Source organism: Solanum tuberosum, unplaced genomic scaffold (assembly GCF_000226075.1).
Source record: "Solanum tuberosum cultivar DM 1-3 516 R44 unplaced genomic scaffold, SolTub_3.0 scf00104, whole genome shotgun sequence".
Lineage (NCBI taxonomy): Eukaryota > Viridiplantae > Streptophyta > Magnoliopsida > Solanales > Solanaceae > Solanum > Solanum tuberosum.
In genome coordinates this window covers 1,078,982-1,092,108 of record NW_006239030.1, presented here as the reverse complement: position 1 = coordinate 1,092,108, position 13,127 = coordinate 1,078,982, and the positions used below count along the sequence as shown (strand labels likewise).

At 25.9% G+C, this 13,127-nt stretch overlaps 1 protein-coding gene across 1 annotated transcript; it reads right to left on the bottom strand.

Annotated features, from left to right (window-relative positions):
• Positions 1 to 691: 691 nt before the first annotated feature.
• LOC102605418 (transcription factor MYB12) lies at positions 692 to 3,865 on the bottom strand. The gene is made up of 4 exons (XM_006349142.2): positions 3,722 to 3,865; positions 3,503 to 3,632; positions 1,928 to 2,355; positions 692 to 1,285 (listed from the first exon to the last, which is right to left on the bottom strand). The coding sequence occupies exons 1-4, from the start codon at positions 3,852 to 3,854 to the stop codon at positions 885 to 887; spliced, it is 1,092 nt and encodes a 363-aa protein (XP_006349204.1). The 5' UTR covers positions 3,855 to 3,865; the 3' UTR covers positions 692 to 884.
• Between the last annotated feature and the right edge of the window lie 9,262 nt (positions 3,866 to 13,127).

The window sequence follows — 13,127 nt, the reverse complement described above, 5'->3', positions numbered from 1 at the left end:
TTATGTGATAATTTACACTTTACGTGATGTTCTATAATGTCACATAAGACACGTATGTCTATTTGCACATCTTTATATAAATTTTAATGTCTACTTATTCATAAATATTAAATGAGACCAAATTTATGAGCATATTCACGTATTATGTCTTGTTTAATTTGCCAATGTATTATAAAAGGCAAATTTACTAGGGAGTATTTTATTTGGTTCAATTTAAGTGTCTATTTTTAATAATATGTGTTTTTTTCTTAAATGTTTTCTTTTGTAAAGAATTGTAAAACTATACATACATGTTTTGCATAATAATTTACGTTCTATATGATATCATATGTGTATTATATCACATATGATGCATGTATTTACTTGTTCAATTTTATATAAACTTAAATATTTACTTATATATAATTGAAAGGTCATAAATACTAAATAAGATCAAGTTTATGAGCATATTTATGTATTATGCTTTGTTTAATTTGTCAAAAAAATTCTCAATATTTGTTTAAAATATTACTCTATTTTAATATGTTTTCAGAAAAATATTGCATTTCCTTTTACAATTTCAACATTTATATAAGATCACCAAATTCATGTTACATTACCCACATCTTTAAATTATATAACAAAATTTAAAAAAATTCACTATATTCTTAACTTTACTCCCTACTCAAATTAAGACACTTCAATTAGAACGAAAAAGTAATAATAGCATTTATTACTACATCAATTCATACACTTGACTATATTTCTAAACAATGACATGAAACTTAAAATATGTACATGAATTATCATAAACTAGTCATTCCAATTTCCACATTCTAAGTACACGAAACTAAACGAGTTGAGAAATATATTCAAAAGCAATACAATGTCATATTATTATATTTCTAAGAAAAAATCCAAGAGACAATGGCACTATGATTTTGGTTATTAATTTCCATTGTTGTTGCTTCTTCATAATTATTATTGGTGCAATTTTGAAGTAAATCAGTGTCAGTATCGTCCCATTGTGGCCAACTAGGAATTATGTCTGTTTCTAATTCCCATGGTGGCGTTGGCCATACTAATTCATCACCATCTTGCCAATCCATTAATAATTTGCTTTTTTTATCATCGCTTGATATGTTTTTATTTCCTTCGTCGATACATGAATAATTATTCCCTGCATTATTATTGCTCATTACTTCTTCTTCTAAACAATTCAAAATGAAATTTGGGTTCATATCATCATCATCAATCACCACGTCTGGCATAATCTCCTCGAGCCTTGGCCATTCCATACCACTATCTGCTCAGACAAAAAAAAATAAAATTTAGATATATAAAAATTATATATATATATATATATATATATATTAAAAATTGTACATACAAGAGGTACTACAATTCTATTATTTCTGCCTAATAATTAAAAATAACAAAAAGTACTTCGCATGGTTGACCCATAGATGCTGGATTTAAAAAGTACTAAATATAGGAAATGACGTTATATAAAAAAATAAATAAGACACAAAATAGTAAGGAAAATATGTTCTCTAACCCAAATTAAATTTTTCGATAAAATAATCACGTATTTCAATATATCAATACTATGTCACAACTCATATCTATTATTGAAAATCAAAATTCAAGTATTTAATTATTAGAGGGTGTTTGACCATATTTTTTTCCCACTTTTTTCCATAGTTAAAACTCAGAGAATCATATTTGGCTATAAAATTTCGAATTTTTTTTTTAAATAAAAAAAAAACAAAAACAAAATCTTTACTCCAAATAATTCAAAAATAAATAAAAAACAACAAGTCTAATTTGTATGCACGACCAAACACAACTGCAACAAATCTTAAATATCATTTTTCACTTTAATATTAACAATTATTTTTTAATCAAATTTCACAATAAAAAATGGTCAAAACACCGAAATTCGTACCTGAACTAAGGCTTCCCTTGGCCTCTATAGACCCTGCCCAAGAATTTGGCACCTCTACCTTTGCTACATCTTCTTGCATTAATTCCATGGCACTATCACAAGCTGGCATATTTGCACTACACAATGCTTCTTTTTCCATGTTTGGTGTAGAAGGCATAGGAACAATTCCACTCAAAGGTCCACAAGTACTATTTTCTTTAGCTTCTAATAAGTTTGACTTTTTATTTTTTGATCGATTAATCGATGATTTTCTACAATGTTTAATTGGCCTCAATGTACCCTTTTTAGCCAAATCAACTACAGCTTTAGGCAACTTCTCATCGCTTGGTATCCTTAAGCTATCAACTTTTCGACTTAGATGAGAGTTCCAATAATTTTTTATCTCATTGTCTGTTCTACCTGATAAATGTCCCGCTATAAGAGACCACCTGCAATTTTAAAAAGTCGATGACACTAGAAGATGTTAGAAACTAGAAAGATGGTATACGTATTAATCATCATATTTAATGTCACAACTAACACACTTTTTCTAAAAAATTTCTTTGTTGGAATTATTTGATATATATGTGTATACATCCAACTTAAGATACGTTTTCTAGTTTAAAAAAATACTTTAAATTGTCACCGTTAATTTTCTAAAGTTGGTATAGGACTAATAATAGAAAGGATTGATTGCTTTCAAAGCATGCATGTGTCACTCGTCATGTGAAAGAAAAAAAAGGTAATATTGAACTTACTCGAGGGGACCAATTTAATTAACTTATTAATTCATTAGCAAAAATAATGGATGTACAAAATAACACCCTACAAATTAAAGTGTCCAGAACTTTTTTCTTTTTTTCCAGGCAAACATTTCTATATACTATAAAGTGGAGTAAACATGAAATAAAAGAAGAAGAAAAATTGTCGGTTATATGTGATGGATTAAAGTTGTAAAAAGGAAGTGATGAATTTAAGTTATAATTGCATTGATCTCACTTTTATTTATTAGGGCATCTACTTCAATCCATTATACTATTGACCTAGTTTAATTTGACACGATATTTAAGAAATAAAGAAGACTTATTAATCTTGTAGTTTTAAATTAAAATTATGTCAAACATATCAAAATACTCTTAAATTTTGTGATATTAAACATGTCGCGTGGACAACTGAAATTAAAGTGTTGTTGAAAAGGAAAAGAAATCATTCTTTTTTTAAAAAAATAAGTCATTCTTTTTAAACAAATGGAGTATTATTTACCTTAAAAATATTCTTTATTCTTTCTCTAGCTCGAATCCATTACACCATAAGAGGGTTTTGATGAATAGTACTGTTACATTAGATTTGGTGTAACACTATATATTCACACATCAAAATGGTACTATAAGAAGTGGTGTTAGATTGGAGCACCAAATATTACACCAAATTATTGTGACAATGTTTATAACCTAAAATAAGTTTACGATTTTAAAAAATAAAATAATTATATATGATTTTAAAGGTGACATTTTTTCCGGACCTAGACTAAAAAGAAACAAAATGAGTGGTTTAATCAGCTAGTTAAAAAGTCAAATTAAGTAATTAATTAATTACCTGTTACCCAAAGTTGCATGTAACTTTATGATTATATCTTCCTCTTGAGAAGTAATGTTCCCTCTCTTGAGGTCAGACCTCAAATAATTAATCCATCTTAGTCTACAACTCTTTCCACATCTCAATAATCCTTCGAAACAAAATATAAAAAAAGAATGTTAAACGAAGAAAAGAAGAATTTAAATTTAGATTAGAATAAAAGGCTAGTAGGTAACGTACCGGCATTTTTGGGTAATGACCTCCAAGAGCCTTCTCCATTAGAAAGAATATAATTAGTGAGAATTTGATCTTCTTCTGCAGTCCATCTGCCTCTCTTGATACCTACTTTTTCACAACAAGGTGTTCTTCCCATTATTACAAAATGAAGAGAGGCACAAGGCAATGAAAATTAGTCTCACCAATAAATAGAGAGACAACACAAATAAATGGACCCCACTCTTCACTTTAGTCTAGTTAATTTAATGTGGACTTATTAACGTACCAAAGGTTGACTTAATAAGGGTTTTTTTTTTTTTTGTTTTGCATTTGTCACTCTTTGATAAAAGAGATAGGGTAATACCAACGCGGTGGACTAACTAATACTTTTTCATTCATAATCAAAATACTTCATCTTAAATATAAAATTTTTTGACGCTAATCTGAATTTAGTCAGGTAGATGTGACTTGTGAGTCTTCGTGGGTGGAGATCTATGGATAATGCTCTCTATTGTTTTACTTATAAATAATTTTCTATTTAGTCATTGTAAATCATTGCATTTTTATTCATCAGTAATATATACTATTATATTATGTTCTTAATTAAGTTCATGAGCTTAATTTGTTGTGCATTATATTTGGAGTCAATTCCCTAAATGGTCACCCAAGTTTGGGGAATTGCCTTGAAATATCATTTATGTTTCACTTAGGATCAAAATATCACCCAACTATCACTATTTTCCTCCAAATATACTTAACACTTTAAAAACTTTACTCTCTCCTAGTTGTCATGCCATGTTATTAAAGTCTTTTTTAAAATAATAGACTTATTTAATTCATCAAACTCATTTAACTAAAATAATAATCTTATTATTTTAAATATATATATATATATATATTATTATTATTATTATTTTTTATTATTTTATTAAGAAGAAATTTTCATACTAAAGAATCTTTTATCATAATTAAACTTTTTTATTTTTTTATGTTATGAAAAAATAGGGTTTTAAAATATACTATAATGTCATCAATTTTGAATACTTATAAACACATATATTCAAATAAAAATATTGGTATACAAATCACTCATAAATGTTAACTTACATCAATTAATCATAAATTATATAATGAATCAATAATATTAAATGTCAATTAACTATTACAATAGAATTAATTGTGTACTTTGAAATTCATGCTTACAATATTTCTTTTTTAAAAAAAAATAGAAAGTGAATAATATTATTATTAATTTTTTTTCCCAAAAAAAAATACTAAATGCCTCAAAAGTCTCTTTCTATTCTAGTTGATATGACATGTCATTAAATCATCCTTTAAAAAAAAAAACAATAGACCTATTTAATTCATTAAATTTATGCCTCTACAAAATAAATATATAAATTACGTGAAAATTTATGCAGATTATAAAAAATACTTTTAATATATCTAATTCCTTCATATTTTTCTACCAAACAAAATTCAGTGAATTATTTTGTGTGCAATTGTTACCTAAGAATTTTTTAAATCTCTTTGAAAATTTTAAGTAATTTTTTCAGAAAAGTATTCAAATAAATTTGTAAGGTTGACAAAATAGTTGGTAAAAAGGAGAAATTTATTATTTAACTTTTATTTTTAATTTAATTTCCATCAGTGATTGTTATATCAATATTTTTTGAATATATATGTTTATAAGTATTTAAAATTGATGACATTATAGTAGGTTATAAAAAAAACTATTCTTCATAGCATAAAAAATAAAAAAGTTAATTATGATAAAAGATTTTTAAGTATGAATTTTCTTCTCAATAAACTAATGTATGCAATTAAAAAATAGTAAGATCATTGTTTTTAGTTAATTGAGTTTAATGAATTAAATAAATCTATTATTTTTTTAAAAAAGGTCTTCTAATGACATTGGCATGTCAAGTAGGAGAGAGTGGGGCTTTTGAAGTGGTAAGTATATTTGGAGGAAAATAGTGATAGTTGAGTGATATTTTGGTCCTAAATAAACATAAATGATATTTCAAGGCAATTCTCTAAACTTGGGTGACCATTTAGGGAATTGACTCTTATATTTGTTATTTCATTTTACTTTGTCCATTAATTAATCAAATTATAGTATACAAATCACGTGTTTGTAACTATATATCTTCATCCATATATATGTCCTTGATTGAAGTCTATTAATTTCATTGTACGTTTTAAGGTTAAACATATTCGATACCCTCAATTCAATAATTGCTCTAAAAAATTTATTTTATTTTTTAAAATTTAAATATTATTATTTTCAAATTTCAATCAAATAACATCCCTTTCGGTTCTCATAGTTTCTTTTTTTAGAGTCAAACAATAAGAATTTTGATGAATATTTTATGATATATTTTTTCATCATATTGATATGCAAAAAAATTTGTAATTTATACTACTACATTTTATATAGTTTTTGAATATCTAAAATTTTAATTTTAAAGTGTCGAATTAGTGTAATTTAATTTAACTTTAAAAATTAGTCAAATTGATTTTCGAAAGCGCAACATGCAGGGAAAAGTCACCCTTGTCCAAGGGGTGTCGCCAGAAAATTACATGATATATAGAGCTAAAATTTTGGTTTGAATAAATATATATACAAGTATTTACACTCTTAGAACATGTTGAAGGTTTAGTCTAATGATTAAGAAATTGTTAAAATTCCTTGAGATCGTGAGTTCTAGCCCTCGTATTTAATACTCCCTCCGTCCCATTTTATGTGGCAACATTTCCTTTTTGGTCAGTCCCAAAAAGAATGTCACATTTCCTTATTTGGTAAGTATTTAAAGGTACAATTCCTCTTTTATCCTTGTTGGTCCCACTTAATCTTGAAAAGAGTACTCCAATACATTTATTAGGAGAGAGAAAAATAAGTCTATTTTTTAAGGGCAATTTGGTAAACATTTCAAAGTCTTTATCTATTTCTTAAACTCCGTGCCCGGTCAAATGTTGCCACATAAAATGGGACGGAGGGAGTATTAAATACGAGGGCTAGAACTCACGATCTCAAGGTGACTCCGCCACTAACAACCGATTAAAAAAAGACTGAAAAAGTACTTAGCAGGGATATTTTCAAAAAAGTGAGGGAGATTGAGAAAGCTAAATTTTTTGAAAGAGACAGATAGAGACGTGTGCGGTGTTAAAAGATGCCACGTACTCATTTGTTTTAAAACATAGTCGTGGCTCATCCACAATCGAGTCTTGCCCAGGGGGCCTTCCATCTCCCACGTTCATTGTCCCTCGCTCCATTATTTTTTTTTAATTTTCGTTTGGACATGTAAATTGTACGGACAAAAAAAATACTATTTTAAAAGTAATTTATTTAAAAATGAATGAGATTTTATTTATTTTTTTATCTATTTTGTGTATTTGATAAATAAGTAATTTTTCTTTTAGTTATTTCAAATATGTAGAAGAAATAAGTTGAGGAGCGAGGGTTCGGGAGCGGTGGTCATTGAGAATGACAGTGGGCGAGAAAGAGACAATGAATTTGAAATGTCATATATAAAAAAATTATTCTCTACGTTTATTAAATAATTCATTTTTAAGATTTTTTTTAAAGAATATTTTAACTAAATAAACATGAAAATATTAGATATTATTTTTCAAAATATATTTCTTTTAAATCAAACACACTCAAAATGGTGACTTTAAATCAGTGTTTAAACGTATAATTTAGAATCGTGATTTTAAATTCTTCAAAAATATAATTAAAAAATATATATAAATCTTTTTGATAAATTTAAGACTTGATATAATAATTTTAAATAATAATTTAATATCAATATAAATTTTTACCTTATTGATGAGGATACAATTTATCACTTAATATTTAATAATTATCTCCTCAGTTTTCCCTTTTCCCATCCGCAGTTTTATTTTATATTTTAGAAAAGAAATATTGAATGCATGTGTATTTAATTATTAATAGCCCCTATATATGCATGACTTTTATAATATTCATCTACCTCTGCCCACACTACACTCCTTTATTCGCTTTTCAATTAATTGTGCCTCCTTTATTTCTTTCTTTATTTTTCTTCACCAGTCCCTTTTTGCCGTCCTTTTTCTATTTTTTTAATTCATTATTTCGCCTCACTTGAGTTCTAATTTTATCTTTTTTTCCAAAACATTTTTTTTATTTAAAAAGTTATACGCTGTACATGTAGGTCCTCTGTCCAGAAATGTCTTGTAGTTTTTCTGTTTAGTTTGTTTTGATGAGAGATTTTTTAAATATTTTTTACTTTAATAATTTTTAAATTTTTAATATTTTACGTGAAAAATTTAAGACTGAAATTTAAAAAATAGGAAGAAATCTTAATCTTGCAATTGAAAAGATATTTTTAAATCATTCCATGTTGAATTTGGAAGGTTATTCAAGATCAACACGAAAGTTAGAATCATGAGTGATAATAAACAAAAGAAGTCTTAATTTCTAGATTATAAGAAGAAGTGTTTACTCCCGTTCATTTTTACTTATTTATTTTGAAATATATTAATGATTAATATGAATATTTTATAATGCTATCCATATTAATGTATCTAGAAAATGATTTTGAAAAAAGCAATTAATATTATAAATAAAGTATATGAAACTAATTATTATTATTTTTTCGTATGTTTAAAGTAACAAATAAAAATATAAATTTATATTTTAAAAATGGTAGACAAAATAAAATTGATCGGAAAGAGACTATTATTAACTCACTCGAGTAGGACCGCCGAGTCATAGAGACGGAGATCGCTGAGCGGAGAATTTAAGGTATTGTTTGTCCATATTTTAATGCTTTATTGTGGTCCTGAAGTAGTTCTTATTGCCCTGCAAGTGGTATTTTAATTTGAAAGAGATATTTTGAAAACGTTTTTGAATTTAACGTAAATTATTAGTTACATATTTTGAATTATTGACCGTTTTAAAGATACTCGTTTACTTGAGTGACTAAATTTAGATACACCTCTGACCACCCCTACCACTTGACATAGCAAGTAATCTCAAACTCTTGTATAGCATGGGACTATGTTGAGAATATAATCAACTAATAAAAGTGTGCTCTCTCTAACAGCTTAAGTTTTTAGATGAGATGGTCACACACTTCAACAGACTATTAATAAAAGGAGAGAGAAGAGTTGGAAATATCCTTAAAATTAACGAGAATTTAGGGGTGTATTTCACTCATGTTGCAAGATTGATGATGTATTTAAGTTCAGTTAGGCAAGTAAAAGAGAATTTTTAAGGCTGTCAATAATTTAAGAATAAAACTAATAATTCATGTCTAGTTTAGAGATGTTTTCAATACTTCTTTCTTAATTTAATTATATTTGAGGAAAATGAGTTGATTTGGAAAACATTTAAGCCAACCAAACATGAGAAAATTGGAAAACATTTTCCGGAAAATGTTTTCCTTCATACCAAACACACCCTTAAGGTGTACTTGAATTATTCTAATGATTAATTAGGAGTGAAAGTGAATTTATGTATTATTTTATATAAATATTAATTATATAAGGATTAGTTAATTATATATGTATTAATTATTCCATCTAATATGCGTAAAATAATATATAGACTTTCTCATAAAAATTAATATATAAATAACTTATTTCCTGATTAGCTTCTTGAACATATATAATACATAGATTTCCTCGTAAAAACTAATATATGAGTAGTTTTTTTTATCCAACTACATAAACATATATAATACATAATTTTTTCATAAAGATTATTTCTCCGTACATTTTTACTTATCACAATTTGACTTGACACATCCACTAAAAAAATAATTAATGATATAGATATTTTACCAAACTATCTCCTATTAAATGATGTCTTAGAAGATGATTTGGAAAATAAGTATTTAATAATTAGGGTAAAACATGAAAAAAAAAAAAATCTTTATACGTCAAAATGACAAGTAAAATGAAAATTGATTTTAGAATTAAGTGACAAGTAAAAGTGAACGGAAGCAAGGAGTAATATATAAATAACTTATTTTTTATTCTACCACATACTCAAGACACTTGCACAAAGTTAATTGGTCACTAGTAATTATGTTTGGTAAAGCATTGATTAGTATCAAATAGGAATGTTATGGTTCTATTTAATGCCACGATGCCGTAAATTAAATGATACATAACACCTACTGACTTAACTCAAATATTTTTTTACGATTATAAAGTACAATTTTCATAAATTCATGAATCGCAATTGTTTATCATTAGTCAAATCAACATATTTAAGAGTATTTGTTTAAATTGACTTTAAGACAAGTTATATTTTAGCGTTATCAGTCGTCAGTCGGCGTGCATTAAATTAAATATAACTCAAGTGCTTTTTATTAATTTAAGAGAATAAGTTCTAAAAATAAGTAATTAATTTTAAGAGTAAATAATAATTTTTAAAGTCAAGCTATATTTTAGCGTTATCAGTTGCCAGTCGGCGTGCATTAAATTAATTATAACTCAAGTGCTTTTTATTAATTTAAGAGAATAAGTTCTAAAAATAAGTAATTAATTTTAAGAGTAAATAATAATTTTTAAAGTCAAGCTATATTTTAGCGTTATCAGTGGCCAGCCGGCGTTCATTAAATTAATTATAACTCAAGTGCTTTTTATTAATTTAAGAGAATAAGTCTAAAATAAGTAATTAATTTTAAGAGTAAATAATAATTTTTAAAGTCAAGCTATATTTTAGCGTTATCAGTGGCCAGCCGGCGTTCATTAAATTAATTATAACTCAAGTGCTTTTTATTAATTTAAGAGAATAAGTCTAAAATAAGTAATTAATTTTAAGAGTAGATAATAATTTTTTTTGTCTTTTTTATGAAAAGTAACAAATAAAAATAAAATTTTATTTTTGAAATAATGGATAAATAAAATGAGCATAAAAAGTATCTATTAGCAAATACAAGATAAAATATTTCGAAAACATTATTTTTATATCACTAATCAAAATGACACCTTACATTGTTTTGGAAAATATTGAAAATCACGGGTGAGTAACTAATGTTAGGAATAATATCAGAATACTGATTAATCAATACTAGATATTCAACTATAATAAAATATACTAACGGTCATTAACAAGACTTCAATTATTAATTAATATATAGAAGAACAAAGACAAGAGTTTTGAGTTTTTTTTTTTTAGATATCAAAATTATTTTCCCAACACATTATACCATGTAACTATGTAAGGAAATAGTTTGGGAGGTGGGTGCAGGGTAGGGGATTAGTTTGGGAGGTGGAATGTTAATAATTTCGAACAATCGTGAAATTAAAATTTACACTTATGAAGTTCAAAATATAAAGAAGTGAACATAGGAAAAAGTCAAATGAGGATCAATAACATCTACTATATATGTACATACAATAAAAATATACATGTATAAATAATATAATTTTTTGTCAATTTTTTTTAATATAATGTTATAATAATGTTGTAGTATGTTTAAGATTAATTTTTTTAAATCTTCAACCCCTATGTAAAATAAAATGGAAGGAGTATTTTTATGATCCATTGGTACAAAGAGTTAAAAGCTAAACATGTAGTAACCAATTCGAATTGTAATGGAATGGTAAATACTTTTTTATGCTTAATTAGAGATCGTGGATTTGAATCCTATTTCTTAATACATATTCAAATAATAATATTTTTTTGATTCTTCACTTGTCGGCAAATATCAATTTTATCCTCATAATGTATTATTAGGCTTATAATTTATTCAAATGATTAAATGGTGTGCATTTAATGTCTTTTATACATGATATACATATATATGAAAAACTTTTTCTAGATCTACATAACTATATTGTTCTAAATATGAAGTAACAATACAAACTTAATACAATAAATGAATAGCCAAATGTTATACTTATTAATAATTCGGTAAATTTGTGAAAATCTCCAGCATAGAGATCAAAAGTGCATATATATATGTATGTATTAGTTAAATTTTAGATAAATGTGCTAAGTCTAATATCATAACTTTTGAGGACAAAAACAAAAATTTATGAATATTTGAGGGACAATTTTCCCTTCTTTATTTGATCATACCCAAAAATTGACATATTCTTATTTGTATACGGTAAATTATTTATTCCACTTGAATCAAAGTACTGCTTTAGTTTTGCCTTTTGCAAATAATACGAGAATAATAGAAAAATAAGAACACTTCCATTTCAATAAATCGGCGGAATCATATGTTTCATTTTATTTAACAATATTGGATACGAGAGGGAATTTATTTGACAGTATTAGATAAAATAAAATAAAGTAAATAAATATATGTTATTTTTACCAACTTAAACTTTAAAATAAGATATGTTTCAATTTAACATAGTATCATAGCAGGTAATGATCGATTCTAACTCCTAAGTCCAAATCTCAACATAATCCACTAGCATTTTTTTTTTAAAAATGTTTGATTCATTAAAAAAAAAAAACTAATGAAAAATTATTTTTCAATAGCAATATGATTTACCCCAAAGTTTCTACTCAAAGCTACAAACTTTTATTTCTTCATGAGAATTAAGCTTCTTATTTTACCTATTTAGATATCAGTTCAGTTCATATGTTACATCAAAATGGACTTGCCGATAGAAAGTTAAGGTTTAGTCATGCTCAATAATTTACTGATCGAAAACAAGTGTTTCATATTAGGCATCCTTCTATTTGTACACATGTGATTAGAAACACAGAAAGCAAAAGAACACTAACGGTGGGTTCGATATGAAGAAAAATTTCTTTATTTATTTTTTCAAAAATAAGGAAAACGTCTTTTCTAGTAGAATTAGGGAAAACAAATGCTACAAATAATATTTTATATTGATTGTGTCATTCTCATCTTTTAATACACTTATCTTCATCCCCATCATCCCACACCCTTTCCCCATCCAGGGCCGGCTCTTGCCTATAAAATTTTAGGCATTGGCCTTAGGCCCCCAATTTTTGGGGGCCTCAAATTTTTATAAATAAAAAATTATGTATCTTAACCCCATTCAAATAGAAGAAATTAAGGAAACATTGTTTTGGATTCTTACATTTTCTTCGTTAACACTCACATTATTTATCCTTTGTAACTCTTTTTGCACTCTATTTCTTCAAATCTTTGATAGTTAGAGTAATACACTCTCAAAAATATGAATCAATAGTCGAAAAGTGTTGAACAAAGTGCATTACAATTTTTTAAAAAAAATTTATTTGTTAATCTTCATATTAAAGTAGGTATACCAAGTTATCAACTTTTTGAATCAAATTCTATGATTCTAACTCTTATCTTTAAAGTTTATCAACTTATTACTTATAAAATTGTGTTAATAATTCATATAATAATTGTCTCAATAAAAGGATGTTTTTCAATGTTGAATTGATAAAATCTTACTTAAAACTAATAATTAAAAAAAA